Source organism: Chiloscyllium punctatum, chromosome 27, assembly GCF_047496795.1.
Source record: "Chiloscyllium punctatum isolate Juve2018m chromosome 27, sChiPun1.3, whole genome shotgun sequence".
NCBI lineage: Eukaryota > Metazoa > Chordata > Chondrichthyes > Orectolobiformes > Hemiscylliidae > Chiloscyllium > Chiloscyllium punctatum.
In genome coordinates, this window is record NC_092765.1 from 13,460,577 (window position 1) to 13,487,436 (window position 26,860).

A 26,860-nucleotide genomic window follows, 5' to 3' on the forward strand; every position below is an offset into this window, starting at 1 on the left:
TTCTGATAAAATAATACTCAACCACCTGGTTACAATAGTCAATACAACACCAGGTTATAGTCCAACAGGTTTAATTGGAAGCACACTAGCTTTCTGAGCGGTGCTAGTGTGCTCCCAATTAAACCTGTTGGACTATAACCTGGTGTTGATATTTTTAACTGTGTACACCCCAGTCCAACATGGGCATCTCCAAATCGATAGTCCATACGTGTTTCACAAATCTAAAGTTTTTGTCCAACTTTGCAGATTAATTTTCAATTCTGAAATCTGACTGTTTTGCACATCTTTAAATTTAGCAAATACATTTTATCTTTCATGAATCTAAACATTGGTTAAAGGCTTAAAGTGCCTCTATCATCAAGGATACACGATCTGACTGCCCCATGCAGAGATTTAACCAAGACCATTGGGGGTTGGGGAACCAATCCAGAAATGGTTAATATTACACGTGGTCATTATGCTCTAATAAATAAGTGACCATGTCACTTTATAATGTCACTCAAAAAAACTAATATATCGAGTTCATACTTTCTAACAAATTCTGAGACTGAGGCAGATGCAGCATTTGCAAAATCAACAAGATGTTGCATCAGAAGATTTTGCACTTTGGCCCAACAAGTCCACACGGACCCTCTGAATTGCAACCCACCCAGACCAATTCCCCAACATTCACCTTTCACCGAACACTACAGGCAATTTAACATGCCCAATTCACCTAACCTGGACTGTGGGAAGAAACCGGAGCACTCGGAGGAAACCCACGCAGACACGGGGAGAATGTGCAAACTCCACATAGACAGTTGCCTGAGGCGAGAATTGAACCCGGGTCTCTGGCGCTGTGAGGCAGCAGTGCTAACCACTGTGCCACCCTTATAAATGTTAGGGGAGGTGTAGCAGTGAAACCCATAAGAGGGTTTAACACTGTAATGAGGTAATGGGCCTCGCCACCTCCACACCAAAAATTGCTGAGTTTCTCCAAGCACTTTCTCTGTAAATCTCAAAAACGGTGAATTGAGATTTTTAGGGCAGATCAAGAACAGCTGCAAAGCTGAGGTACAGTAATTAGAAAAAGTAAAATGCAATATAAAAATTTGCAAAAAGCAAAGGGTCAACAAAACAAAATAGGGTATTTCTCTCCACACCGCACAAACAATATTAATGCTTGCGCTGAACTCTGTTTATACCATTATATAATGAATATTAAGGTTTCATCCACAGTGCTGCAATTCTATGACAACCAAATTATAGCATGTGAAAGCTAGATTTAATAGACAAAACCCAAGTCACTCAGTGCAATCCTTCACTTTATTACTGTAAGCGATGATTTCACTGTGACAGCAATCAACAAAAGTTTCACTGAATTTTTCGTTTACAAGAACACACAGCGTTGAAGGATGGTCAACCAAAGGTCTGTTGAGTTTAATCAGAAATACAGCTTAGGACAGCAATGTCCCAGATATGGTTATGATTTGTGCTGTATTGTGTTGATTTCGGACAGGGCATTTCTGAAGCATAAGCAAAACCTTGGTTTTTAGAATTGACTCCAAAAGTAGATTCAATCTGACAAACCACACTGATCTCATCTAACTTTTCTGTTCAAATGCGATTTCTCCAGAAAAGTCGCACAAAACAACTTGTCAAAGTGCAGATTAAATCTAAATACCCAAATAGTTGCAAGAATGTTAATACTTTTATCAGTAAAAGTCCCTATATAAATAGCCAACCCTCAAAAATATCAAATAGACCACAAATTATACAAGTATTCTCAAAATAATTTGGCAATTAAATAATTCCCACAAAAATAAGTTACTGCATATATGTGCACATACCAATCAATATAGAAGAGTACAACCTTTCCCTTCCATAAGTCCAGAACCACCAGATACAATAGGTTTAACATTATAAAGTCACCAGCAACATTTCAGATAGTACCCACAAATAACACTTAATTATGTAATTTAATCTTCTACCTAAAATTTGTAGCCTGATACATTAGTACATGAGAGTCTTGTCAATCCTAATGAAAATAGTTGCTTGGTTAATAAGAAAGAACTTGCAAGATGACTGCAGAAATCAATTTTCCCAGTCTTAGAAAGAATAAAATTTGGATAAATGCTTGTATATTAGATTAATTTTGACAAACATCATTGAACAATTTAAGGGGGTGGGGGGGGGGGGGGGGAAAGATTCTAGGGAATATAGGCTGTAAGTCACAATCTGTTCCACCTCATCCTTCACATTCACCATTATGAAATATTACACCTTCGAAGCAAGAACAAGTGCCCGCTTAAATATTTAATAAATTCTTGGTTTCCAAAGAGAATTAAACTCTGAAATGAACATTTGGGACTAATGCAGAATCTTAGTCAATACTTCAAAATTTATTGTTACATTTAGTAGAGATTTTGAGCTACCATTATGTTTTTACAAAAATCTAATGTTGAAAACTTCTATTTTTTTTCTAAAAATGTAAACATCCGAATTCATGGAAAACTGACATACTAACCTAAAGAGCATAGCCAAGTGGAAATGCTGAAATGATAATCACAGATGGCAACTGGAAGTGACTTCTTTATCTCTGCCAGGTTTCACGATCACTCTGCAACACTTTTGTCCCACCACCAAAAAAATTTTTTACTATAAGATATGTGAACTGATGTCACCAGTTCTCAATAGCAATATCAAATTAAGTTTTTAATCTATTAAATACATGTTGATCAGTGACAAAAGGTGCCAGAGATGGTAATTCATTCTCGCAAATTGGCAATCATGAGACCATTAATATCTGTCAAGTTGCTAAGTACGCTGTAAATTCATCAATTGTCAAGTGTACAACAATTGGTTCCATCACTATTTTCAAACTAATTAAGTGTGCAGAAGCTTAGAAACATACTTTATAAAAGTGTGCTGCTAACTATTAAGCAGACTTCATCCCAAATGCACAACTATTGGAAAGACCACCTTCCACAAACTCTACACTTTCAATCTCTCTTCCTGCAGATGTAAAACTAGGTTATACAAAGTCAAACCATTCATTTGATTGATCACTCACATAAGCAGTTTTTTTTTCTGGGGGAAAAGCTGTTGGTTTGAAGGTAACCACATTTCTAATCAATCAAATTTTCAGGACACAATTGAATTTGAATCATGAATTTTTTGGATAATATAGTTTTAAGTTTTATTGAAATTTGACATGAACAATAAATTGTAAATACAATCAATCACATCAATGAACAGAACGCCACGGGTTGTACGATTAAGCCAAACCAAATTTTGGGCAGATCCTTAAAAGGTGTGAAGCTAACAATTTTTTAAAAAACACAATTTACCTACTCTACAAATGCAAAACACACAGTTAAATGTTACTTTCAGTACAAGGAAACTTAAAAATGGTTTTAAACTGCAAGCTCTTCTTAAAAACTACTAAGACAAAACACTAGCATTTACTTATATACAGCATACTCCAATGGCATCTAATCCCAAAGCCATAAACCAGTGAAACTGTCCAATACCAGTCAATTCTGCAAAACCATGATTGAAAATTGTGCCCAACATCTGAAAGCAAAGTCCAAAGTTTCCTTTCAAACTGCTAAAAAGGTAGCTTAAAAACAAAATAAAAAGCATCTTTTCCCCCAAAGAATTGTTAAGGGAAAATGTAAGCCAGAAATGTCCAAGTGCATTTATGAAAAAAAATCTGGTATATACAATAGTGATTCTTGATGTCAGCAAAATGCATGTGGCAGCCAATCTGTACTGAAGGATGTAGAGTTAAGCCAATCAGATTTGAAGGTTGCAGAGTTTAGCCAATCGGGTCTCAACAATCTCACTGAAACCCCCATTTGTTTACTTCCATTGCTGCCCATAAGTATCCTGATAAAACTCCTGGTTGTCATTATTGTAACCATAGTTACCAGAATAATCACCACCTTGCTGCAGAGGCTGCTGAGCGATGGGTTGGGAGCCCCAATTCTGTTGGTTGTTGGTTTGGCGTCGCTTGGAATCTGGCTGGTTGTACCCATCAGCTTTTCGTTTTCCTCCAACATTGCCACCACGGTTACCCCGGCCACCACGGGTTCCACGTCCTCTCTGCGGCGGCTGCGGGCCTCCTCTGCCACCCCTAGCACCCCTTGGAGGTCCCATCGGTGTTCCGCGTTGAGGATATCCTGCCCTTCCTCGGGGTGGTGGTACACCACGGCCTCTAGGAGGGGGGATTGTACCTCTACCACCCCTTCCACCTCTTCCTCTTTGAACTGGGTATCCATCATCATAACCATAGTATGGATCTTCATATCCACCACGATAATCATGATAATCGTAACCATAGTAATCATCATAGTAATCTTCATAGCTGTAATAATCTGGAGGATAGCCATAACTACCACCTCTACTTCCACGGACTCGGCCTCTGATTGGAGGTGGCAAACGGGGTGGGGGGTAGTAATAATAGTCTTCATACCTGTAAAAGAAAATTGCATTCGATATAAAAAGTTAAAAGAACCATATTTTAGTTGCACTGCTCCTTTTTAATTCAGTAACTTACACTTGGGTTCTTGTTGCCTGTCGTTGAGCCTGACGTTCCTTCTTTTTCTTGTCAGGTGGTTTTGCAAGAACTATTTCAATGCCCTCACCCTCAATTTCTCTTCCATTCATTTGATCCATTGCCTAATCAAGAGAGAAAAAAAATTACAAGATACACAAGAAAAGCAATAGTTGGTCTGTGTGACCTCACCCAGTCAGACTCTACACATTCCCTATCAATAACAAAACCAGAAACTGCTACAGAAAACAAACATCAGCAGGAGCCAGAAAGCCAGCAGGAGCCAGAAAGAGTTATCATCAATATATTCCCTTTCACCCAAAACATCTTACTTACCAAAACGTAATGATATTGAATGGGCCCCCAACTCATTTTAAATCTGATTAACTTTTGAAGAAAATGACAAGGATGTGGAAATCAGTACCACATACTTGTTGAAGCAAATAGGATAATGCATTTAAGGAGATTCAGCAAACATGTATGGGAAGTAAAAGTTATATTACATTTACAAAAGTGAAGGAGAATAAAGGGAATTACCAAACAACAAGCTGGGTCAAGTGAATTTTGTGATCCCTCAAATCCAATGTAATCCAGCTGTTAAAATTTGAAAATTTCCCTTTATTATAGTTTGGAGAAGGGAAATTAAAATTAGGAATTGTTGCTATGCAAATAAGCATCACAGACAGGTTGTATTAAAAAAGGCCAATATTAATTTTAACTTAATCTCTTTATCTAAACAGCATTCAAGTGACAATTTGACTGAGTTCAGTCAACATCATTCAGCACTTTCAAACACCATGGCAATCTCTACCGATATGGTAGTTGGCATTATTCTGAAATATATCATGAATTGAGAGAGTTTAATCCAATTTACTGGCACAAACCTTCACTGCTGCATCTCGGTCCTCAAAATGAACAAAAGCATAGTCTTTCAGTTTTTTCACCCGTTCCAGTTTTCCAAATTGACTGAAGGTCTTCTCCAGTATTTCTTCCGTTACAGAGCTAGCCAGGTTTCTTACAAACAGCACTTTGACCTGTAGAGAGAAAAAGTGAGAGAAAACTACCAAGTGAGAAATGTGAGTTCAACGCAATGTTGGGACACAATACCGCACTACTAGCAAAACTGACCAATTACACATTGCTAATCCCCAGGACTCAACAGAAAACAACTAATAAAGGATGAGTTACATGAATAACTTTGACATTATTACCATAAATGACCCAGCATTGTTAAAGACGACACTGGAAAAATATAGGTAAATGATATAAATATGTTTGATCTGAAAAGTTTCAATGTTACTGGGAAGATGAAAACTAAATAGGATATCTCAATTTACTTTTTAGCAGTGGAAAATGAGTTGTATAAAAAATTCCATTGCTTGCTTTTAGATGCTTGTAAACTGGTGGAACTTCCCTTTGGTTTCTGACTTCATATCCAAATAAAATAGCATACCAAGCCAAGTTGAACCAAATCACATCAAGCCATCACCATTGTTTTCATACAATGTAAAATGTCAAGAAATGCCAGCTCAAAACAACTCTGGGACACTTGACACTTTATACAAATAGACAACAATGTCAAAAATCAGCATTATACAACAAAGAGACCTTGTAGACACTAGCTGCATTACCTTTGCCATCACCTCTGGATCTGGTTCCTCTACTGGGTCTGCCCATTCAACAGTGACTACGTTGCCCCAGACTTTCACTTTGCCACTCATTAATCTCCGTCTGGCCTGAGCAGCAGATTTATGATCCTCAAATTCTAGGAAACAGAAGCCTCTATTTTTCTTCTTATCATCAGGCTGATGATAGAGGATAACATCAGTGAGACCCTCTACCGAAAAGAAATAAAAATTAATTTTATATGACAAATTTGTGCTAACCAAACGAAAGTTAAATCATTTAATAGTTAATTCCAGTTTATTGGTAATAAATGATTAGGTTCAAATGGAGAAAACACCATAAAACAATCACAGAAGCAAAAAAAATTTAAACCATTTATAATGGCTTTGACATAATACCACAAATTATGATCCTGAAAGTCTTATTTCGGCTATTTCTTTGAAATGTCTCTCTCTTTGCAGTTGATTGATCTAACCAATAAGGCAGAATGCGACCAGACAAAGATGACATGGATCTTTCAACAGAACTTAGGAGGCAATCTCAAAAATTATTGTAAGCACACGAAAGCAACATTTGGAGGTCTCTACATCAACATGCTCTCCTTGAATGGGTCTGACTGGATGATGTGAAATAAATGAAACAATACAAATCATCCATTAATTTAAATAACAGAAACTGCATTAGCAGAATTTGTCAGGAATGCAACTAGAAAACTGCAAATAGTATTAAGTTTTGTTGCTGAGTGTTAATAAATTAATCACAAGCTATTAAACAATCTAAATTCTTCATAATTTTTCACTTTCCTATAGATTTGCCACAACAAGTTGTCATAGCCCCAGAAAACCATAGGGCTGCTTTCTCATTACAAACAGACAACAGCTGATGAGTTTAACCCAAGGGTCATATCTCAGATGATGTTCAGAAAGCCAAAATACCAATAATTGAACCTTGCCCTTCAGGTCAAGTGGTATATGGTCTAGTAACTTCCAAACCAGTTTTCATTTTACGTGGGAATAGAATAATTATTCTTTTAAAGATTTTAAACGCAGTTAGCTCAAACAATGCCTTTCACACCTGCAGCAAATACAGTCCCAGGCCTGTTATTCTTACATTGCTGGCCTCAGGAACCTTACTGTGAATTGAATTTAGCTTGTTGTAATCCATAGCACAAACCAAACTAAAGTCAGTTTAAAAAAAAGTTGACACAGGATAGCTGGTATTGAGAATTTTACTAGCCACAAATCACTCAACATGAAATAGTTGCACAAGCTCTTTGAGTTATACTTTGAGGAAGCAGCAGCTAATTTTCAACTGGCCAAAATATTTTGATCTCTCAATTTTTGCTTCAAGCATCCCTAAACTTGATGCAGAGAGAAAAAGTTTTTCCCACCGATTTCCAAAAAAATCTACACCAAAATTTAAACAAAACACCCTGCACTTTTTTTTTTGAAACTCCACAAAATTCCCCTCTTTTTCAATATAATGACTTACCATTCTCTTAAACTTGTTACTGCATAGCCCTAATTTACCTCGTCTATCATTAAGGACCATCCTGTCATCGATGGAACCAATCTGGTACACCTATATATCACCTTAAATATCACAATTGCTGCAAGACATCCTTACTCTTGCATTTCCAATATTTTGCACCAGCCCCAGCAAACAAAAGACCACATGCTGTTTGTTTTTTTCAACTGTTCACTATACACCTGCACACTGCCTTCAAGTTTCTTCTAAGAGTACAACTTGAACATACAAACTTGATGCCTTATAAAACATACTGCTTTTCTATTCTTCATTAGAAGTTACCCATACACCACACCATCTGTCAATCTTTTTGCAACTTGTTCCCTCTTCACAGCTTTATTAAATGTAGAAAACCACGAGAATTAACTTAGAATAAAAAAATGAAAATAACGCATTCCAAGTTATTCACAAATTGCAATGGTCTCAACAGCGGTTAGGGCAACATTCTATTTAAACCTCCCAAATTGAAAACACTTTGTTTAACCCACTGAGTTTCAGGATTCTGAAAGTATTTATCACCAGCGACAGATTGGTGATATACTTACAGTCAGGTTGGTGCATGGCTTGGCAAGGAACTTACAGATGACTTTACCATGCAGTGTTGCTCTTGAGTTGACACTGTGCACTTAGTATATAGTGTACAGTGCTCCACTATTTCTCAGGGAGAAAGAAGTGAATGGGGTTACTATTCAACTGGACTGCTCGTTCTGGATGGCACCAAGGTATTGTTGTTGGAGCTGCACTCACACAGGCAAGTAGAGGGCATTCCATCATACCCCGACATTTACCTTGTAGACGGTGGGTTTGCTCTAGGGTGTCAATTATTCACCAAGGAATTCCCAGATTATAACTAATTCCTGTAGCAAGTCTTTTCGTACGCCTGTTGCAGTTCAATTTTTGCGTAATAGTAACCTCCAGGATGTTGTGGCGATATTGATCAAATAAATGTTGTTCAGGACACTAAGAAAACTTCCATACTGGCAGAGGTTTTTTCACACAAGTGATAGATCACAATGGAAAGATCATAAGCTCCAATCAATCCAAAGAAGCATACGCATGAAATAAAAACTGACATTTTTTTAAAAAAAGGTTTAAATTGTTTTTTACTATCTGGATGAACTTAGTTCTAACCTGTGACTTTGCTGAATTCTTCCATAATGTTTTCCTTCGTCTTGTTCTTTGGAATAGAGCCAACAAACAGTCTGTTATTGGCCACAGAAATACAAACCCCAATGTGTTTACCAGGACGGATTTCATAGTTATCACACTACAAGAGAAAAGACAGAAGTTCAACTTGCATTAACATTTACAGCTTGGCACTTTTCAACCTGCTCTATTAAGCAACTTTTCAATGTAAAGTTGCAGCTTCATTGTACACTGAACAGAAAGGATGCTTTTAAAAAATTGAAAAAGATTTTTAGTATACCCAAATTTCAAATTGTTCTTAAAAGCTTACAGTTTTGAATCACAGTATTAAAATAGACAAGATTACCAGTTTAACAGCCTCCTGTGCTGCATCCTTGTTACAGAAAGTAACAAAAGCATAGCCACGGTTCTGACCAGACAGGGGATCCATCATTAGTCGCAGATCCCAGATAGAACCGGCTTTCTCAAACAAAGGAACAAGTTCATTTTCATACAAATCCCGGGGGATCTTCCCAACAAATACCTAAAGTTGAAAAGTATGCAAAATTGTAAATATAACAAGATGTTGACATGTCTCAGAGTAAGCTTTGGCATAAGGAATAAAAAACATGCTGCAAGTCAGATTAATACCCAGAGTAGTTTCAATGCCCATATGCCTTTTGTGAATGAATAAAGGAAAGATTATATTGTACAATCATTACAATATGTCTATTGCTATTATTTCTATCCTTGCACTGATGGAGTGAAGGTGAAGCTACACTAGTGTTCGAGAAATGAAGAAATAGAAAACAATGCTAACAAGATTAGATGAAACAACGAGGGAGGAAGCTTGTGTGCAATTTAAACTCAGGAACCTACCAGTTGAATCCATCAGCCAATCTTTCTACTGTAAAACTACATGTAAATCAGATTTACAGAACTTCAACACTACTTCTCAATAAACACAATAAAGCTGTTTTCTGGATCAGTCACCTTGGGTGTGATTCAACAGTCAAACAACCAACAAGTTGACAACTATTTGATGTTTAACACATTTAACTGCTTTGGATGTGGAATCAATTTTAACTAGGACAACAAAGAACAATTACTAAAATGATTGTAGATGAGCCACGTAGTACACAGTCAGGCTTAAGTTGTCTCTCCCCTCCCCCCTCCCCCATTATTTATCTAGCTTTACAACTTTGGGCTTTGATTTAAGGTGGATTATTCAAATGACAAAGACAATCACACACATTGATTTGGATTGGAAGACCATAAAACAGTCAACACTTCAGTTACCTTTACACATCTACATAATGAAGCATTTTCATTAAAAGCCAAATTTAGTGTCTTCCAATTCAGTTTACAACCCTTCTATAAACATTGATTTCAACAAGGTTAACTGTTATTTCAAACTTGTTTATGAGATAGCTAAGATTTTCCTACTTTTCAAATGACTTGAAAGAATAATCTGAAATGTACCCTTTGTTAAGCAAGCCCTGGGTTATTTCTTACAAACACTATTTATAGGAATTCAAATAGGTTTCCATTGTCAAAAATGTCTATCAGGAGAGGCTTAAAGTAAGGGACTTTCCATTTAAGAGATGAAGTGGAATTTCTTGAAGGTTATTAATCCTTGGAATCAACTTCCAGGGAGCAGTGGAAATGGTCATATTTTCAATGCCAAGACAGACAGATCGCTGATCAACAAGAGAGGTAGGTGTTACAGCCAACAGGCAGAAAGCAGGACTGAAGGCGACATTCAGATCGGCCATAATTTTGCTGAATGGCAGAGCATCTATTTCTTACGGTTCCTATGCTGAAATGCAGCACCATAGGTGGAAACAAACCTCAGGCAAGTCTATCATACAGTTATGGCTTGTGGCCACATAGATAGATCATCAGGTTTTTTAAGTACATCTTAAAACTAAAACTATTCCTGTTATCATCAGGCACCCAGAGAACACGTCACCTAACTGAATCAAATGGCAGCACTCTTGTTCGAATTCCAAATTTGAGAATTAAATTCCCAGTCCAGGGTTTGAGCATGAACTCTAAGATGACAAAATCAAAGCTAAATTCAGACATGACATCCTTCATGCGATGTTAAACTGAAAGCCATCCATCATTATCCTGACCAATATGCTTCCCTCATCTACATATCGAAGCATACAAACTGATCTCTGCTGTCGTTTGGGGAAGTGGTGTAGTAGTAACTTCAAATGAACTGGTAATCAACAGTCCCAGACTAATATTTTGTGCACGGTGGTAATGTCTGTACCTCTGGACTCTAGTCCAAGAGGAGTTCTTGTATCATAACATTTCCAAACTGGTTGATGGACTTGATCATGCAGTATAAACTTAACTTGTGTTAATTCAAATAATCTTTTTCACTCAAACATCCAAACTATCCACCAGTTCAAATTAATTTGAAATTATGAACTGTTTTAGGTTTAAAATTAAATATAATTTTGGAAAGCTAATCTACTGCTGGTATTAAAGTATGAAGGAGTTGGAATTAATTTACCTGTTGCATACACTAACTCTAAACTTTCAAAGTATTATGTACAGACTTGCATCCATGAACTGTATAGCTTTGTTTTATTAAAACTATTGAAACAAGGAATACCCAGTTGCCTTGCGCAATAGGTTGATTACAAGATGAAAACCCTTACCTTCTACATTGCAACACGTCCTGAATATCAATGAATCAGTTCAACAGTTTATAAGGCTGATTACTCATTGTTGGACACTGACCTCTGTTCCGATTCCAGGTTGTGGACCTGAATGCACACTGTCAGGAGGAGGACCACCATACTTCCTTTGCCCTGTAGTTACATCCAAAGTGTAGCCAGTCCGTTCCAAAAGTGCCTAAACAATGCATTAACAGCCCATAATGAATTTAATACCAGTATATATTAAATAGCTATGGTAAGCACCAAGATTATTTCACAGAAAAATTATAAACACATTAACTACAAGTTAACAGTTTTAGTCAAACCAAATGAGTAATTACTTCAATTTGTAGTTTTTAAAGAAATCATAAACAGGTTTGATTCATCCCAAATATCCAAATTTATTTTGTTTCAGTTGTCTCCTGAGTCTAGGCAGGTTTACATTATCTCAAGAAAACTAATCATCTCCCAACTTTTCAACAATCCTCGTAACCTCGTCAATGGACACTGACCGTTCATCTGCACTTCTCAAATTCGAAACAGGAGGAAAGAGAAGACATATTCAAGATGATCTCAGGCCCAAATACCTCGCGTCATGTAGGTACCTTCTATTCCTAACTATCTTCCCCCGCTTGTTCTTCCACCAAGTCTACAAAGTCTTTTGTCATAATACTTGAGATTTTGATTGATTCAAACAGAATTTTTTGTAGATTTTTCATGTGAATTGCAGTACTGTATATCTAGCTTTTCCTGCCAAAGCTAGCTGGTAAATTAGGTGGATTAGCCATAGGAAAAGCAAGCTTAGAGGCATAGGATACATCTGAGTGGGATGCTCTTTCAAGTGTCAAAATGGACTTGTTGGGCTGAATGGCCTGTTCCCACACTGTAGAGATTCTATGATACATATGAGATTACCTAAGCTAAATTCAACATGCATTTTCACAAACAGCAAATACCTTAATTTTTGACTCATCTGGACCTTTTGTAGCATCTTGTACTTTGCTACCTTGCTTCTCCCGCTGCCTGTAGGTCTTCATTACTCCACAAAGAAAGGCACTCTTATTCTGAAAGGAAAGATTGATATCTGAAATTATAATAAATTTAAAATGATGCTTTTATTGATTAAGTCAAGCACGGAAGATTTGTTGCATAACATCATTAATTATAAAGTGTGCCCCTTTGTCTAGTTTCTGCCCTTTGCCCTCTATACTAACTGTTCTTTTAAAATATTTTGGTGGATTCTAAGATTTTGTATCTTCCCTTCAACAATTAAAATGAGAAAAATCAAAATTAATTCACCCCTTAATTTCTCAAATGTCAAAAAGTACAAGTCGTTTTTGAACACAACAGATCAGAAGTGCAAAAGTGCACGACCAGTTAGTTACCTGCACGTGAGATAGGTCACTTTCCTTAAATTGCTGCAATACAGACAGTGCTCCTTCCTCATTGAATTCCCTGAGCGCATCAATGGCTCTCTCATCAAGATCAGCATAAGATACCAATCCTGCAAACAAAATGTAAACTTTAAGTGCTAGATAACAAAGATCCAGTCAAATATTAAACGTATACATATTCACATGAAAAGGTCATTTCAAATCTATTTCCAAAACTTGCGCATCGAGTCACAAGTTAAAAGGAACCAAAGACAAAAGATACAGTGGCGTTAATTATTGGTGTCTCACCCAAATCTTCCAAAAAGCGTGGATGCATTTTGGGGTCTTAAATCACCATTTCCAGCTAATGTATCATGACATACCTAGTTGCAAGACTGCTTTTTTTGTGTAAAAACAAACTTCTGATGCTTAGCTTAGTTTTTAAAAATACACAAATGCCGACGAAAACATAGGTATACCTTCCATGACCCAAGAACAAAACAAGATATAAATATAATTAGACACAATTTTATCTACTATTGTGTGCACAAAGACTCATTTTATAAACATAAAATTCAAGAAATACTCACACTTTAGCAAATACATATTCTGCCGCATCCATGTAAGAAAACCATCTTACACAATTCAATCTCCTAGATCACTACGGTTAATTTTCTAAAAACAATATTTGATTGCACATGGATTTTAGATATACCTCAAATTTCTATCATTGAGCGTTAAAGAGAACTAGAAATTCAAATTGTACAACAAGTTGACATGCACAGCTCCTGCAGCACTCGCCAACTATGGCAATATTATTTATTAGCAATTTTCTTCGTATTTTCAAAATGGAAGGCAAAAGGCCGCAGAGGTACAAGACACTCAAAGTTTTAAAGCATCCTGTTTACAATATTACGTTTACATCAGAGTTACTTGATAATCCTTACCTATAAGCACCGGTTCATAACCAACATATTCTAAAGGTGCTTTAATTATTTACTTTACATGTCATGGTACATTTAATTATTAAATAAATAATAACCAACTTAGCTCCACCTCTGGGAAAAATTAGGAGGATATACAGTAGATTAAATCCTCTGGGCATTTGATTCAATGCCACAAGTTCAAATTAAAAAAGCACTGTCCAGCTGGAAGCAGATGAAAACCATTGACCAGATCTCTAGTAGGCACTAAAACATGCTGCACAACTCCATTTCATGGTTCACTTTGCAGAAAATTAAGACATTGGCAGTTTAGATAGGACTTAAATTTGGGGAACATACTGAACTAAAAAGCATTTTGCAATTAACACAGAACCGCACACAAACTCTCCAATCTAAATGCCTACATTTTCTTAATTGCTATGTGTGCACACCTTTCAAACAGCTAGAAAGTAAGACCAAGCTTGTTTCATGCTTTTAATTCTACGGACAGTGAATATCATCAGCCATTGCTTCTGCTCTCTAGTGGCTTTACTATATGAATTTTGAGCCTTTCATAAATTACAAAATTGTGCACTACCAATACCACTACAATGCTGGCAGAAATTATACACAGCAGTCTCTTTCGATTTCAACAAATGCATCAAGTGTCAATTCCACCTCAAATTTGTTAGCAGTACGTCAGGAATTTCCCAGTTACATATCATTTTCAGTTTAAAGCAATATTTTGGACTACTAAAACCACAGGTCAGGGCATATTATACCTGTTTGAAAGATATCATCTAGCCTTTCTGCTACTTTCTGTGGCAAGCCAGCATCTATTAGCACCTGGTAGTGTTCTGAATGGGTGACAGCAGATGAGGTATCCATGGGTTCTTCCTCCTCCTTCACCTGCGCTGCATTTCCATTCACCTCAGTAGCCATTTCTAATTATAGCTGGAATGAAAAAAAATACTATTTAAGACCATTTTTTTTTCCTCTGCATATTAGGTTGTCACAAGCCTTTATTGCTAAATGCTATATAAACACAGGGACTTAGAGTGGCTCAGGATAGAATACTGTTCCTTCACTTCTGGGACCAGATTTAAACCCAACCCAGGTAAACAAGATAAAAGTTTCATCTATCTTTAAAAGGTCCTACGTGAAATGGGTTTGGGCATTTCCCAATGGACAGAAGTCCATAATGCAAAAACTGCCCACAATTCACCACTCAGAAACAGAGATGGCTAGTGCAGGAAATGGAAATGTCACGCTGGTTCAGTAGGGGTCCTCTGATCTTGGAAATCAGGCACCTGATCAAATCTAGTGAGTGGGCTCAACATTAAAAATTCAACTGGAACAACGCCCAACCTGATGGTGCTTGATGCTGGTACTTGGAACACAGGAAAATCTTCCAGTACTGAGTTATTTCAGCAAAGATGCATCCAGAGCAGTTATTTACCATTACAGTAATGTAAAATAAGCCTCATTAACCCCTACTGTGATCACTCACAGAGTGATGAGCAGAAACAATCGATTACAAGATTCACAACAAGAGCTAATACCCATCAATGCATACAAGTTAAAGACCCTGGACAGCAGGATTTTAATTCCATCATCTCAAATACTATAGTTTGAAATCAAAACAATGATTCTTCAGAATGAATGCCTGTTTCAAAAAGCTGTTTTTTTTAACCCCTTCAGGTGAATGCAAATGTAAAGACTATACAAACCTTTATATAAAACAATACATTCCTTATAGCTACCAAATCCCTTGCAAACAGTGTTGCTCAACCTTTGTTTCAAAAATGCACATGTATCAGTAAATAAGACAAGGCAAATCAACAAGGACAGTCAAACGTAAAGGTAAAGCCATTTAGGATCCAAAAGGATATCACATTCCACAGGCAGAAACCATGTCTGAAGTACTGAATGAGTACTCTGCAACTATTTGTAACGACAATTTTCTCTTCAAATGAGAACAATAACACCAATGCAGTAAAGGATGGGAAGAACTAATTATACAAATTAGATAAAAACAGACGAGAAGGTTCTTAAAACATTATCAACTGAAATTGAAAACAGCAACCAATAAGACAGGATGCATGTTATCACAAGAAGCAACTAGCTCTCAAGTCATCCCTGGATATAGAAGTGGTGCCAAAAGCCTGAAGGGCTGTAAATGTTATGTACTCAAAAAAGATGATGAACCCAGCAACTGCAAGACAGCCAACCTAACAGCAGTTGTTGGGAAATTAATTTCCACAAGGAAAAATGTATATTAATCCCACCCAGCGCAGACTTGTAAAAGACTATGCAGGCTGAAAGACGTGACCGAATTCTTCAATGCAATAATGGGAGAGAACTGATGAAAATACTGCAACTAATGCCAGGTACGAACTTCCAAAAGGAATTTAATGCAATGCCACAAAATACCTTGTGAGCAAAAGGTAAGCCCTTGAGGATACAAGGGATATTATTTGAATGAGCATGAACCTGGCTCAAAGATTGAAAGCAAAGTTCCATTTTTAGGTTGGAAGGAAGCATACAGTAGGGTCCAGCAATTATCACTAAGTCATTGTTCCACTGGACATTTTTGTTTGTGGCCTGGACTGTTTATCGGCGGGGGGGGCGGGGGTTGGTGGTGAAGTGAGGAGAAGGTGTTTACACATTAGTCAACATGTGGAAATATAATAAATAGTAAAGAGAAGAGTCATCATGTTCAGGGTGGCAATGACAAGTAAAATGGGCAAACAAAACAGCACGCAAAATTTAAAAATGCAAGGCATCCGTTTTAGGGAGACGAAATAAATGGTACAACCTGGAAAAGAAGTCTCAAAAGTGGCATGACAAGATGGTAAGTGTGTTTTGGAACCTTTGTTTTTAGAGTCCAAAATAAAGATGATTTATTGAGACCTTTAAAAATAACTGTCATCAGCTAGAGTTGTGTATCTAATGTTAGGTGCCACATTTCAGAGAAGGATGCCAAGGTTTTGGAAAGGATGCAGATTTACAAGAATAGTATCAGGAATGAGGGACTTCAGTTTTGTGGATAGCCTCGAATATTTGGGACTGTTTTCTTAAAGCAAAGAATGCCTTGGGGAAATCTGATGATTAAGGGAGCAAATAAGGGAAAACTGCTCCAAAACATCTAAAATACCTCAAAAACACGAGCAGCTGTTACAGCCAGAACTTTTCTCCACCCTCCATTTTGGATTACCCATCATGTTGCGGCTGTACAGGATGTTTGTTAGGCCACCCTATCAGAAAGATGATGTGAAACGTAAAAGGGTTCAGAAAAGATTCACAAGGATGTTGCCAGGGCTGGAGGATTTGAGCTCTATGGAGGCTGGGGCTCTTTTCCCTGGAGCGTCAGAAGCTGAGTTACCTGATAGAGATTTATAAAATCATGAGGGGCATGAATAGGATAAATAGACAATGTCTTTTCCCCAGGATTGGGTGGGGGGGAAAGAGTCCAGAGGTTTAGGGTGCGAGGCAAAAGATATAAGAGACCTAAGGGGCAACTGTTTCACATAGAGGGTTGTACACGTATGGAATAAGCTGCCAGATGAAGTGGTGGAGGTGGTACAATTGCTGCATTTAAAAGGCATCTGGGTGGGTGTGTAAATAGGAAGGATTTTAGAGGGATATGGGCCCAAGTACTGGCAAACAGGACTAGTTTAGGTTAAGTCATCTGGCCAGCATAGACGAATTGGACCGAAGAGTCTGTTTCCATGCTGTACATCTGTATGACTATGTTCCCAGGCAGATAGGTTGATAACTGGAGAAGACAGAGATGGAAACGTGGAACGTTTAAAATTGTAGAAAAAGAGAGGGAAGCAAGACCAATAAAGAGAAGCTAAAAGCCCTTTCAAAACAGTTACCACACATAATTGTCCATTTGCTTTCGGAGCTATATCACAAATGAAATGAGGAAAAGATATAGCCATACAGTGAACAATGGGATATTTATAAGTATATTGTAATTTGCTTACTGGGAGGGGAATGCTTGAATAAACTAAATATAACTCCAGTACACTCAATTTTATTTTCATAGATGTTTATAAGATACTAAGCACTTAAAACAATTATTAACAGCTATATGCACAAAAACACAAGCAGAATATTATGAAGCAAACCAGCTCTGGCCTAAGCAAAGCACAGGATAATCTTAGATAAACTTCAGGAATTATTTTTTGAAAAGAAGTCAACAATTTTCTAATCATTTGCATTGATAACACTTTTAACAACCTCAAGATGTCTTGAAACATATCAAGATCATTTTATTACTTGTGATGACATGATCATATAGTGGAAAGTATGACTTCCATGATTGCTCTTTTAAAAACATATGGGTTGATCGCTACTATTTAAGTGGTCTAAAAACAATGCTCCAAAGTGAATGCTCAAATGTATGCACTACCAATCAAACTATTGCATCAAGTGCACAATTTCCCTAAGTTTGACAAGTGCAAACTATATCATGAACTAAATGTGCAACTTGGAATTCACACAATTCAATTCAATGAAACTTATGAAATATATTGTGTGGTATTTCAGACTGAACTCTCTGGGTTGAAATTAAATTATTTCAAATGATGAAAGCTATCTTTCAGCACCAACATCTGTAATGCAGCAGAAATTACATAATTCTCATCTCCAAATGTGGTGTAATGAAGTCTCAAATCACTGGCAATTTCAGGAGGTTCCATTCAAAAAATTCCAAGATTCAAACATACACATAAGAATTTAAACACAAAAAGATTCATCCACTACCAGAGCTAACTGAAATATAGCAAGTACATGACCCATCAAAAAAAAACTCCAACAAATTAAAAATGCCAACCATTATTAAAAGCTCTACCCTTACCTAACTACTCACTCATGCTCTAGAGAGATGGAGACCACGTTCAAACCAAGTAATCATTATATATTTCAAAGGGGGCTTATTTGAACTCTAAAGCACAGTAGTCAATTCAAAATCTGCACAGACAGCAAAAGCTTTAAGACATAAAGATTCCATTCATGCCACAAGTTTCCCAATGCATCTATGACCAAGAAGCCATTCGCGGTTATCACTAGTTAATCCACGTGTACTAAAAATGTTCAGTTCGGCCATGTGTCAACTCGGCACAACAATGAGGCCGAGCCACATGTTGCATCAACATTAACCGAGCAAATAAAAACCATAATGAATAAATAAAATTTTTTAAAATGCAAATAATCAACGGGTACGTTGAAAACACAACCACCCTCTGCTAAAGGGGGAGGGGGCGGGAAAAGAGTGTGGAAGAGACGTACAGAAAATGTCCATGAAGATTAATAGTCGAGCACTCCTGCATTTACTACAAAATTAAAAATAATATTCGACAGCATCGCGCGACTCGGAATTTCTTTAAAAAGAAAACGGAATTGGAAAGACAAGGCGCCGAGTCGAGAGCGAAATAAATATAGTCAGTAAATAAACAGAGTGAATATAACCCCGAGGCGTCGGGGCCTTGCACACGCTTAAAATTACAACAAAAGAACAAAAGGCCGGGGGTGGCGAGAAAGAAAATAAAAACAGATGGGATCGCGGCGGGAGGGAGGGGGGGGGATGAAGAGGGTCGAACACGGGGGGGGGGGGGATTGTAAAGAGAAGCTGAGGCCTTTCATCTGGCGCTTCTCAGCCTCCTCCCCCCCACGAAGCCCAGCTCCGACAATACCGGCGGCTCGGGCCGTCGACAATCACTGGCGAATCGCGGTAAAACCCGCGGCTTTTCAACCCTCCCCGGGGGGAAAACAAATCCTCACAGAGAGCCCGCGGGCGGGAATTCGGATCAAAGCGCCGGGGCTGCGGCCTAGCTGCCCTGCACCCCCCTCCCCCTCCTCCTCCTCCTCCTCCTCACGGGAACCAGAGCGCGGCACCTCGGCCTCAGCTTCAACCCGCGGCCCCGGCTTTTCCAAACACTTCGCCACCGGCTCTCCCCCACCCACCCGTCCGCCCTTACCTTACTGTCGGGGCTGCCGGTGCGATACGATTCGGTTCAGCTCCGCCACCCCCTTCCCGACGCTCCGATGGTTTAGTATTTTACTGAGAGATTAGATTTATTTATTTATTTGTTTCCCCTGCCCTCTCCTCTCTCGCTCTGGAAGATCTCGCTAAAATGGCCGCGGCCGCCTCATGGATCCCGCTCCCGGCGCCGCACGGGGTTTCCCGGCTGAGGCCGCACGGCCCGGGCCCCGCCCACTGTCACTCCGGGCAACCGCGACCCCGCCCTCCCAGGGAAACGGCTGGCCAATCACAAAATCCAATACGGGATGGAGTGGGCGCCATGCAATGGGAGGCCGTGTTAGGAGGGAGTCAGTGACGGAGGGTGGGTTGACGTATTATGGTGAGGGGTTAGGGCAAGAATGGAGGCTGTCTGAAGGGGGTGGGGGGTGGATAGAGGGGGGGAGAGTGATGGAGAGGGTACCATTACTGGGAGAGATGGAGGAGAGGGTACCATTATAGGGGGAGGAGGAGGAGAGGGTACCATTATGGGGGGGGGGATAGAGGGTGGGAGAGTGATGGAGAGGGTATCATTACTGGGAGAGATGGAGGAGAGGGTACCATTATAGGGGGAGGAGGAGGAGAGGGTACCATTATGGGGGGGGGATAGAGGGTGGGAGAGTGATGGAGAGGGTATCATTACTGGGAGAGATGGAGGAGAGGGTATCCTGACACAGGGGAGGGGGAAGGGGGGAGAAGGGGGGGGAAGGGGGGAAAGGGGGAAAGGGGGGAGGGACCATTATTGGGAGAGATGGAGGAGAGGGCATCCAGACTGGAAGAGGTGGAGGGTAGGAGAGAGTATCCTAACAGGGGGAGATGGAGGAGAGGGTACCATTACAGGGGGAAGGAGGAGGAGAGGGTATCCAGTCTGGGAGAGATGGAGTGGAGGAGACTGATGGAGAGGGTATCCTTACAGGGGAGGAATAAGGAGAGGGTATCCTGACAGTTGGAGAAGGAGGAGAGGGTGTCCTGACAGTTCATCCAAACTGGGGGAGATGGAGAGTGAGGGAGGGTACTCCGACTGGGGGAAGATTCAGGGTCGGTATCCTAGCTGGGGGAGATGAAGTCCATCTGTTTGAGCTGAATGAGTGCTATCCTCTGAAGTGTCTGCAGAGTAGTGGATAGGAGGGTGGTTGAGAAAGTGTGGAGATGGGTTAAAGATGGAGAGAGTGGTTAGGGGGGGGGGGCAGGGGTGCAGAGGAAGGAATAGAGAGGATTCTTTTTGTTTTAACATTTTTTGTTTAGAAAATATAGATGTTACTGACCTCGGTCAGCATTTATTGCCCTTCCCTAATTGTCCAGAGGACAGTTAAGAGACATTGCTGTGGGTCTGGAATCACATCTAGGCCATACCAAGTAAGAACATAAGTAGGCGCAGGAATACCTATCTGGCCTGTTGAGCCTGCTTTGCCATATATAACAATATCTTGGCTGATCTTTTCATGGATTCAGCTCCACTTACCTGCCCGCTTACCATAACCCTTAATTCTTTTACTGTTCAAAAATCTTATTTATCCAGCTCCTTCATAATTTGCTACACCTCAAATCTATCTGCAGCCCCTCCATTCCAGTTAAAGCAGTCCCAGTTTATAAATCTTCCTGCTAAAACATCCCAATCCTGGCAACATTCTCACAAACACCTGTTCTCTCCTGTGTAACTTCATTCTCCTTTTAATGGAGTGATACTGTCGTTATGGTTTAACAATTGTTTTATGCAGACTGTCCTAATTTCATAAAATGTGCCTCATCTAATAAACAGAAGTATCACATATGGTTTCATAACCACCTTCAGACATCTGTAGATATGCATACCTAGTAGGCTGTCTCTCTAAATGTCTTGGTATCCCATTATTTATCATACATTGTATTTACTTGTCTCGTTAGCTCTCCAAAACATATTTCTCCATAATACATTTCTCGGGATTGAATATCATTAGTCACTTTGTTGTCTTATCAAGATAGTCGATTTATAGGTTCCTACAGTCCACTGCTGCTGCTTTGGTACTCATGAAGAACATTCACTATGAAGAGCAAAGAAACCTTGTGTTGAGCCCCATAATATGACTGGAAACATCTTTCCAGCAAAAAAAACACTTATTGAGCATGACTCTTTGTTAGCTGTCAATTTTGAAATGGCTTGTTTATCATTGATTCCACTGCATTTTACTTTTCATATAAAATCCATATATACTACATCAAATGCATTATTCCAATCCGACTCTTCTGTACTAACTTAAAAAATCAGTCTATTTAATCAGACGTGACCATTCCTTAGCAAAACCATGTCGATTGTCCTTGATTAATCTACCCTTTTCTAAATGGTGATTTGACTCAATCATATTAACTCTTTCCAGTAATAGGTTAGCCTGACTGGTTTGTAATTGCTTAATATATCCCTTCCTTCTTACCAAAGTTAGCAGTAGCTCCTCCAGTCCTCTTGCCATGCCTGTAGCCATAGGGAATTGGAAAATGATGGTCAGTCTGCTTTGCTTCTTTCAATGTTCCATAAGACCGTAAGAAATAGGAACAAGAGTAGGCTGTTTGGCCCCTCAAGCCTGGTCCACCATTGAATAGGATCAGAGCTAATCCAACATTCTACGAGTCCACTTTTCTGCCCTTTCCCCATAACCCTTGATTTCCCCAATGAACCAAGAATCTACCTGTCTCAGTCTTAAATATACACAAGCATTCAGCCCCAAAAGATCTCTACAGAAAGAAATTCTAAAGATTCTCAATCTTCTGAGAGCATAAATCCCTCCTCTTTCAACCTCAGATTGCTGCCCCTTTATTTTTGAGACTATGTCCTCTGGTCCTAGACTCTCCTAAGAGGGAAAACATCATCTCAGCATTTATCACATACAGCCCCCAAACAAACCTACATGTTTCTCTAAGATCAGCTTTCATTTTATCAAACTGTTTGGCCTTTGCTCATAAGACAATTCCTTCATTTTAGGGATTATCCTATTGAACATTCCCTGAATTGCCTCCAATCAAGTGATATCATAAATCTTCCCTGTGTTGTGTCTTCTGATTTCAGCAGTCTGTTGTTATACTCCTGAGGGATGCAACTACCCTCCCTGCGAATTTTGGAACTGCACCCACACCCCAATGGGAACAGGAACATTACCAGTTAAGAAATTTGATAGAGACCCAGACTAATGCTCTCAGATACAAATCCCACCGTCCATACGTGGAATGTAAATTCACTCAAAATCTGGAATATAAAACTGGTTCTCACTGGGTTTTCTTCACAATCATGGTCACCATCAATCTGGTTTACTAGTGTCCTTCCAGACAACATAATTTTCCATCCTGACTTGGTCTGACTTTTATATGATGTGTTGGAGCCGGTGTTGGACTGGGGTGGACGAAGTTAAAAATCACACAACACCAGTTTATAGTCCAACAGGTTTATTTTGGAACTTCGAAAGCTACTGCTTCCAAATAAACCTGTTGGACTATAACCTGTTGTTGTGAGATTTTTAACTTTTGTATATGATTACAGTCCACAGAAATGTAGTAACTTTTAACTGCCCTTTGAAACGGTCTAGCATGCCACTCAGTTGGGATTTCGGATTTGCAATTTGGGATGGGCAAAAAACAACAATGATGCCCACATCCCATGAAAATGTCTCTCTTAAAAACTCAAATCTGGATCATATGAATCCAATAAACCAAAGTTTTAATACTGACTTGAGGGATGTCAGAGACCACTTCCCTCCAGTTTAAAATAAAGACTCTTCATTGCTAATTATGTTAATTTTAGTCAATTTTGTATCCATATATCCACTGCCCCATTCATCCATTATGTGAACAAATCTTTTATATTACTTGTGCAAACACCCTCTGAAACTCTGGACACACAAACTCAGTTGCACCAACTTCAACTGCCTCCATTGAAATTAGTTTATGGACTCAAATCATATTTGTCAGGCGCTATTTGCCTTTAATAAACCCACATTGATTTTCATTACTTAACCCATGTTATTTTGAACATTAATTTGGGATTCTAAGTTTTCCACCAATGAGGAGGAGTTAACTAACCTTCTCCTTTGTTTTGAACACTCTCTAATCCTAAAGCATCGGAATGAAGAGTGGGTAGGCAAGTCAGCCATTTGAGCCCACTCCGCCATTTAACTTATCCTCGTCTCAACTCCACTCTCCTGTCTGCTCCCCAAAGCTCTTTACCCCAGTTTTTATTACCAATGTATCTATTTCTTTCTTGAATCTGTTGATTGATTCTGCCTCCACTGTATTCAGCGGCAGTGACTTCCACCGACTCACAATCTTCTGAGAAAAGTAGTTTCTCCTCATCTCACTATATATCTATGCCCTTTTGTTCAAGACTGGCCCACAAGGGGGAACATCTGTTCAAAGTCCAGGTTATCAATCCCCTTTAGCATATTATATACTTCAATCAGATCCCTCCTTGTTCTTCTGAACTCCAGCAAGTACAGCCCAAGCTATTCAACCATTCCAGAAATCAACCTGTGAACCTCCTCTGAACTGATTCCAGTGCTACAACCACCTTACTCAATTAAGGAGACCAGAACTAGGTACACTATTCCAGATGTGGTCTCACTAACATCTTGTATAATTTTAACATTCCTACAATAAATGCCAGTATTCCCTTTGCCTTTCTGATTATATGCTGCACCCGCATACCCACTTTCAGCAATTCATGCACAAACATTCCAGATTCCTCTGCACTGACGCACTTTGAATCTGCTTCCCATTTAAATATGTTGCCTTTTATTTTGCTTGCCAAAATGCACAATCTTGCATTATCCACATTAAACTCCATCTGCCAGATTCTGACCCATTTTCCTGTCAATATCCATCTGTAAACTCTTTATCTCTTCATCACTGCCTGTTTTCCCACCTATTTTAGTATCACCCACAAATTTTGCTATGTTACATTCTGTCCCTGCTTGCATATCATTTACATAGATTGTGAATCGTTGCAGTCCGAGAATTGAATTCTGTGGCATCACACTAGTTACAGTTCACCATTTATCCCAATCATCTGTTCTCTATCAGTCAGTCAGTCAGTCCTATCCCCAAACCAATACTCTACCCTGAACCCCCATGATCTATTCATGAGGCACCTTGTCAAAAACATCAATACAATTGACAAAGAGAATTGAAAGATTTTGGTTGGAGCCAAAATGGCAGAGTGGGCTCGAAGGGCTGAATTGCCTACCCCAATCTTCATTCCAATGCTTTGTTTTGAACACTCTTCAATCCTAAAGGAGAAAGTTAGTTAACTTCTCCTCATTGGTGGAAAACGTAGAATCCCAAATTAATGTTCAAAATAACATGGGTTAAGTAATGAAAAATGCTATTTCCTTCTCCTCATCTCACTCCATATCTATGCCCTTTTGTTCAAGACTGGCCCACAAGGGGGAACATCTGTTCAAAGTCCAGGTTATCAATCCCCTTTAGCATATTATATACTTCAATCAGATCCTTCCTCGTTCTTCTGAACTCCTAATATCTTCGGCAACCTAAAAAGCATTCTAATCAGACTGAGAATAGCCACCTTCATAAATTGAAACATAATGTGGAGAAGTCGGCTATTTAACACATCGTCTAATAATGAACCTTTCATGACATTGCCATCTGACTCCATTTCTCCTCTCTTTCCCCACAGTATAGAGTCAGAGATGTACAGCTCGAAAATGGACCCATCGGTCCAACTCGTCCATGCTGACCAGATTTCCTAACCTAATCTAGTCCCATTTGCCAGCACTTGGTCCATATCCCTCTAAACATTTCCTATTCATGTACCCATCCAGATGCCTTTTCAATGGTATAATTGTACCAACATCCACCACTTCCTCTGGCAGCTCATTCCACACACACACCTTTCTCTGCATAAAAAGGTTGCCCCTTATGTCCCTTTTAAATCTTTCCCCTCTCACCCTAAACCTATGCCCTCTAGTTCTGGACTTGCCCCACCCCAGGGAAAATACCTAAATAAATTTACCCTACCCAAGTCCCTCATGAGTTTATACACTTCTAAGGTCACCCCTCAACCTCTGATGCTCCAGGGAAAACAGCCCCAGCCTATTCAGCCTCTCTGTAGATCTCAAACCTTCCAACTCTGGCAACATTCTTGTAAATGTTTTCTGAACTCTTTCAAGTTTCACAACATCCTTCCTACAGGAGGGAGACCAGGATTGTCAGGCACCCATTCCCTGTCACTTTTTAGTTTAGATTAGATTAGATTAGATTAGAGTGTGGAAACAGGCCCTTCGGCCCAACAAGTCCACACCGACCCGCCGAAGCGCAACCCACCCAGACCCACTCCCCCACATTTACCCCTTCACCCGACACTACGGGCAATTTACTTTTGAACCTTACATACATCCTGCATTTCTCCTCATTCCCACTCTGAATCATTTGTCAGGTATCTCAAATCCTTGTCCCCTAGTTACCAATGCCATGCCAGTGAAAAGAGTTTTGTTGAAATGCCTTATCATTTTGAAAGTCTCTTAACTCTCTTTTAAGCATACTCTGATCCAAGAAGAGGATTTAACTTGCCAGAAATATCTTTTAATTTTATCAATTTACCCATCCATCATTTGGATGGATGGGTAAATTTGCACTATTTTTCCTGCCTCACTCCTCCTTCACATTTATTAACCATAAAAACTAGGAGCAGCCGTTTGAGCCTGCTCCACCATCATGACTAAACATCTAACCCAATGCCATATTCCCACTTTCTCTCTGACACCTTGTGTTTACAACCTAAAAATGTATCTTTTTCTTTCTTGGATTCTCTCTGATTTATTAATGCATAATCAGGCCTCCTTCCTTTGCTTCATATTAATCTCAATTGCCTTAGTCAGCAAGGGAGCTCCATCTCGTTTTGGATACCCTGCCTTTGCCTCTGATGGAAACGTGTTTAATCTATACCTGAATAACTCCTTCCTGACGGCCTCCCATTGCTCATTAATTATATAACCTGCCAATATTTGTTTCCAAAACATCTGGGTTGGACTCCTTTAAAACATGTAAATTAGCTTTGTTCCAACTGAGTG

General features: G+C 39.1%; 1 protein-coding gene across 5 annotated transcripts in view; it reads right to left on the reverse strand.

The window, feature by feature from the left end:
* The window catches only part of LOC140453435 (heterogeneous nuclear ribonucleoprotein R), a 38,384-nt gene extending 18,393 nt beyond the window's left edge, over window positions 1-19,991 (reverse strand). For 2 of the 5 annotated variants that reach the window (XR_011952384.1, XR_011952383.1), the window contains exons 1-11: window positions 19,774-19,991; window positions 14,569-14,740; window positions 12,876-12,994; window positions 12,447-12,554; window positions 11,573-11,686; window positions 9,183-9,359; window positions 8,822-8,957; window positions 6,169-6,374; window positions 5,422-5,571; window positions 4,541-4,662; window positions 3,927-4,456 (exon numbers count right to left, since the gene is read on the reverse strand). Coding sequence is in view for 3 of the 5 variants with exons in the window: in XM_072548114.1 (XP_072404215.1) it covers window positions 3,844-4,456; window positions 4,541-4,662; window positions 5,422-5,571; window positions 6,169-6,374; window positions 8,822-8,957; window positions 9,183-9,359; window positions 11,573-11,686; window positions 12,447-12,554; window positions 12,876-12,994; window positions 14,569-14,728 (1,905 nt within the window). In the remaining 2 variants the exon portion in view is untranslated. Of the gene's footprint in view, window positions 1-3,152; window positions 4,457-4,540; window positions 4,663-5,421; window positions 5,572-6,168; window positions 6,375-8,821; window positions 8,958-9,182; window positions 9,360-11,572; window positions 11,687-12,446; window positions 12,555-12,875; window positions 12,995-14,568; window positions 14,741-19,773 lie in introns of those variants that run through there. The other 3 variants (XM_072548114.1, XM_072548113.1, XM_072548115.1) reach the window with 3 other exon arrangements.
* Window positions 19,992-26,860: the final 6,869 nt, after the last annotated feature.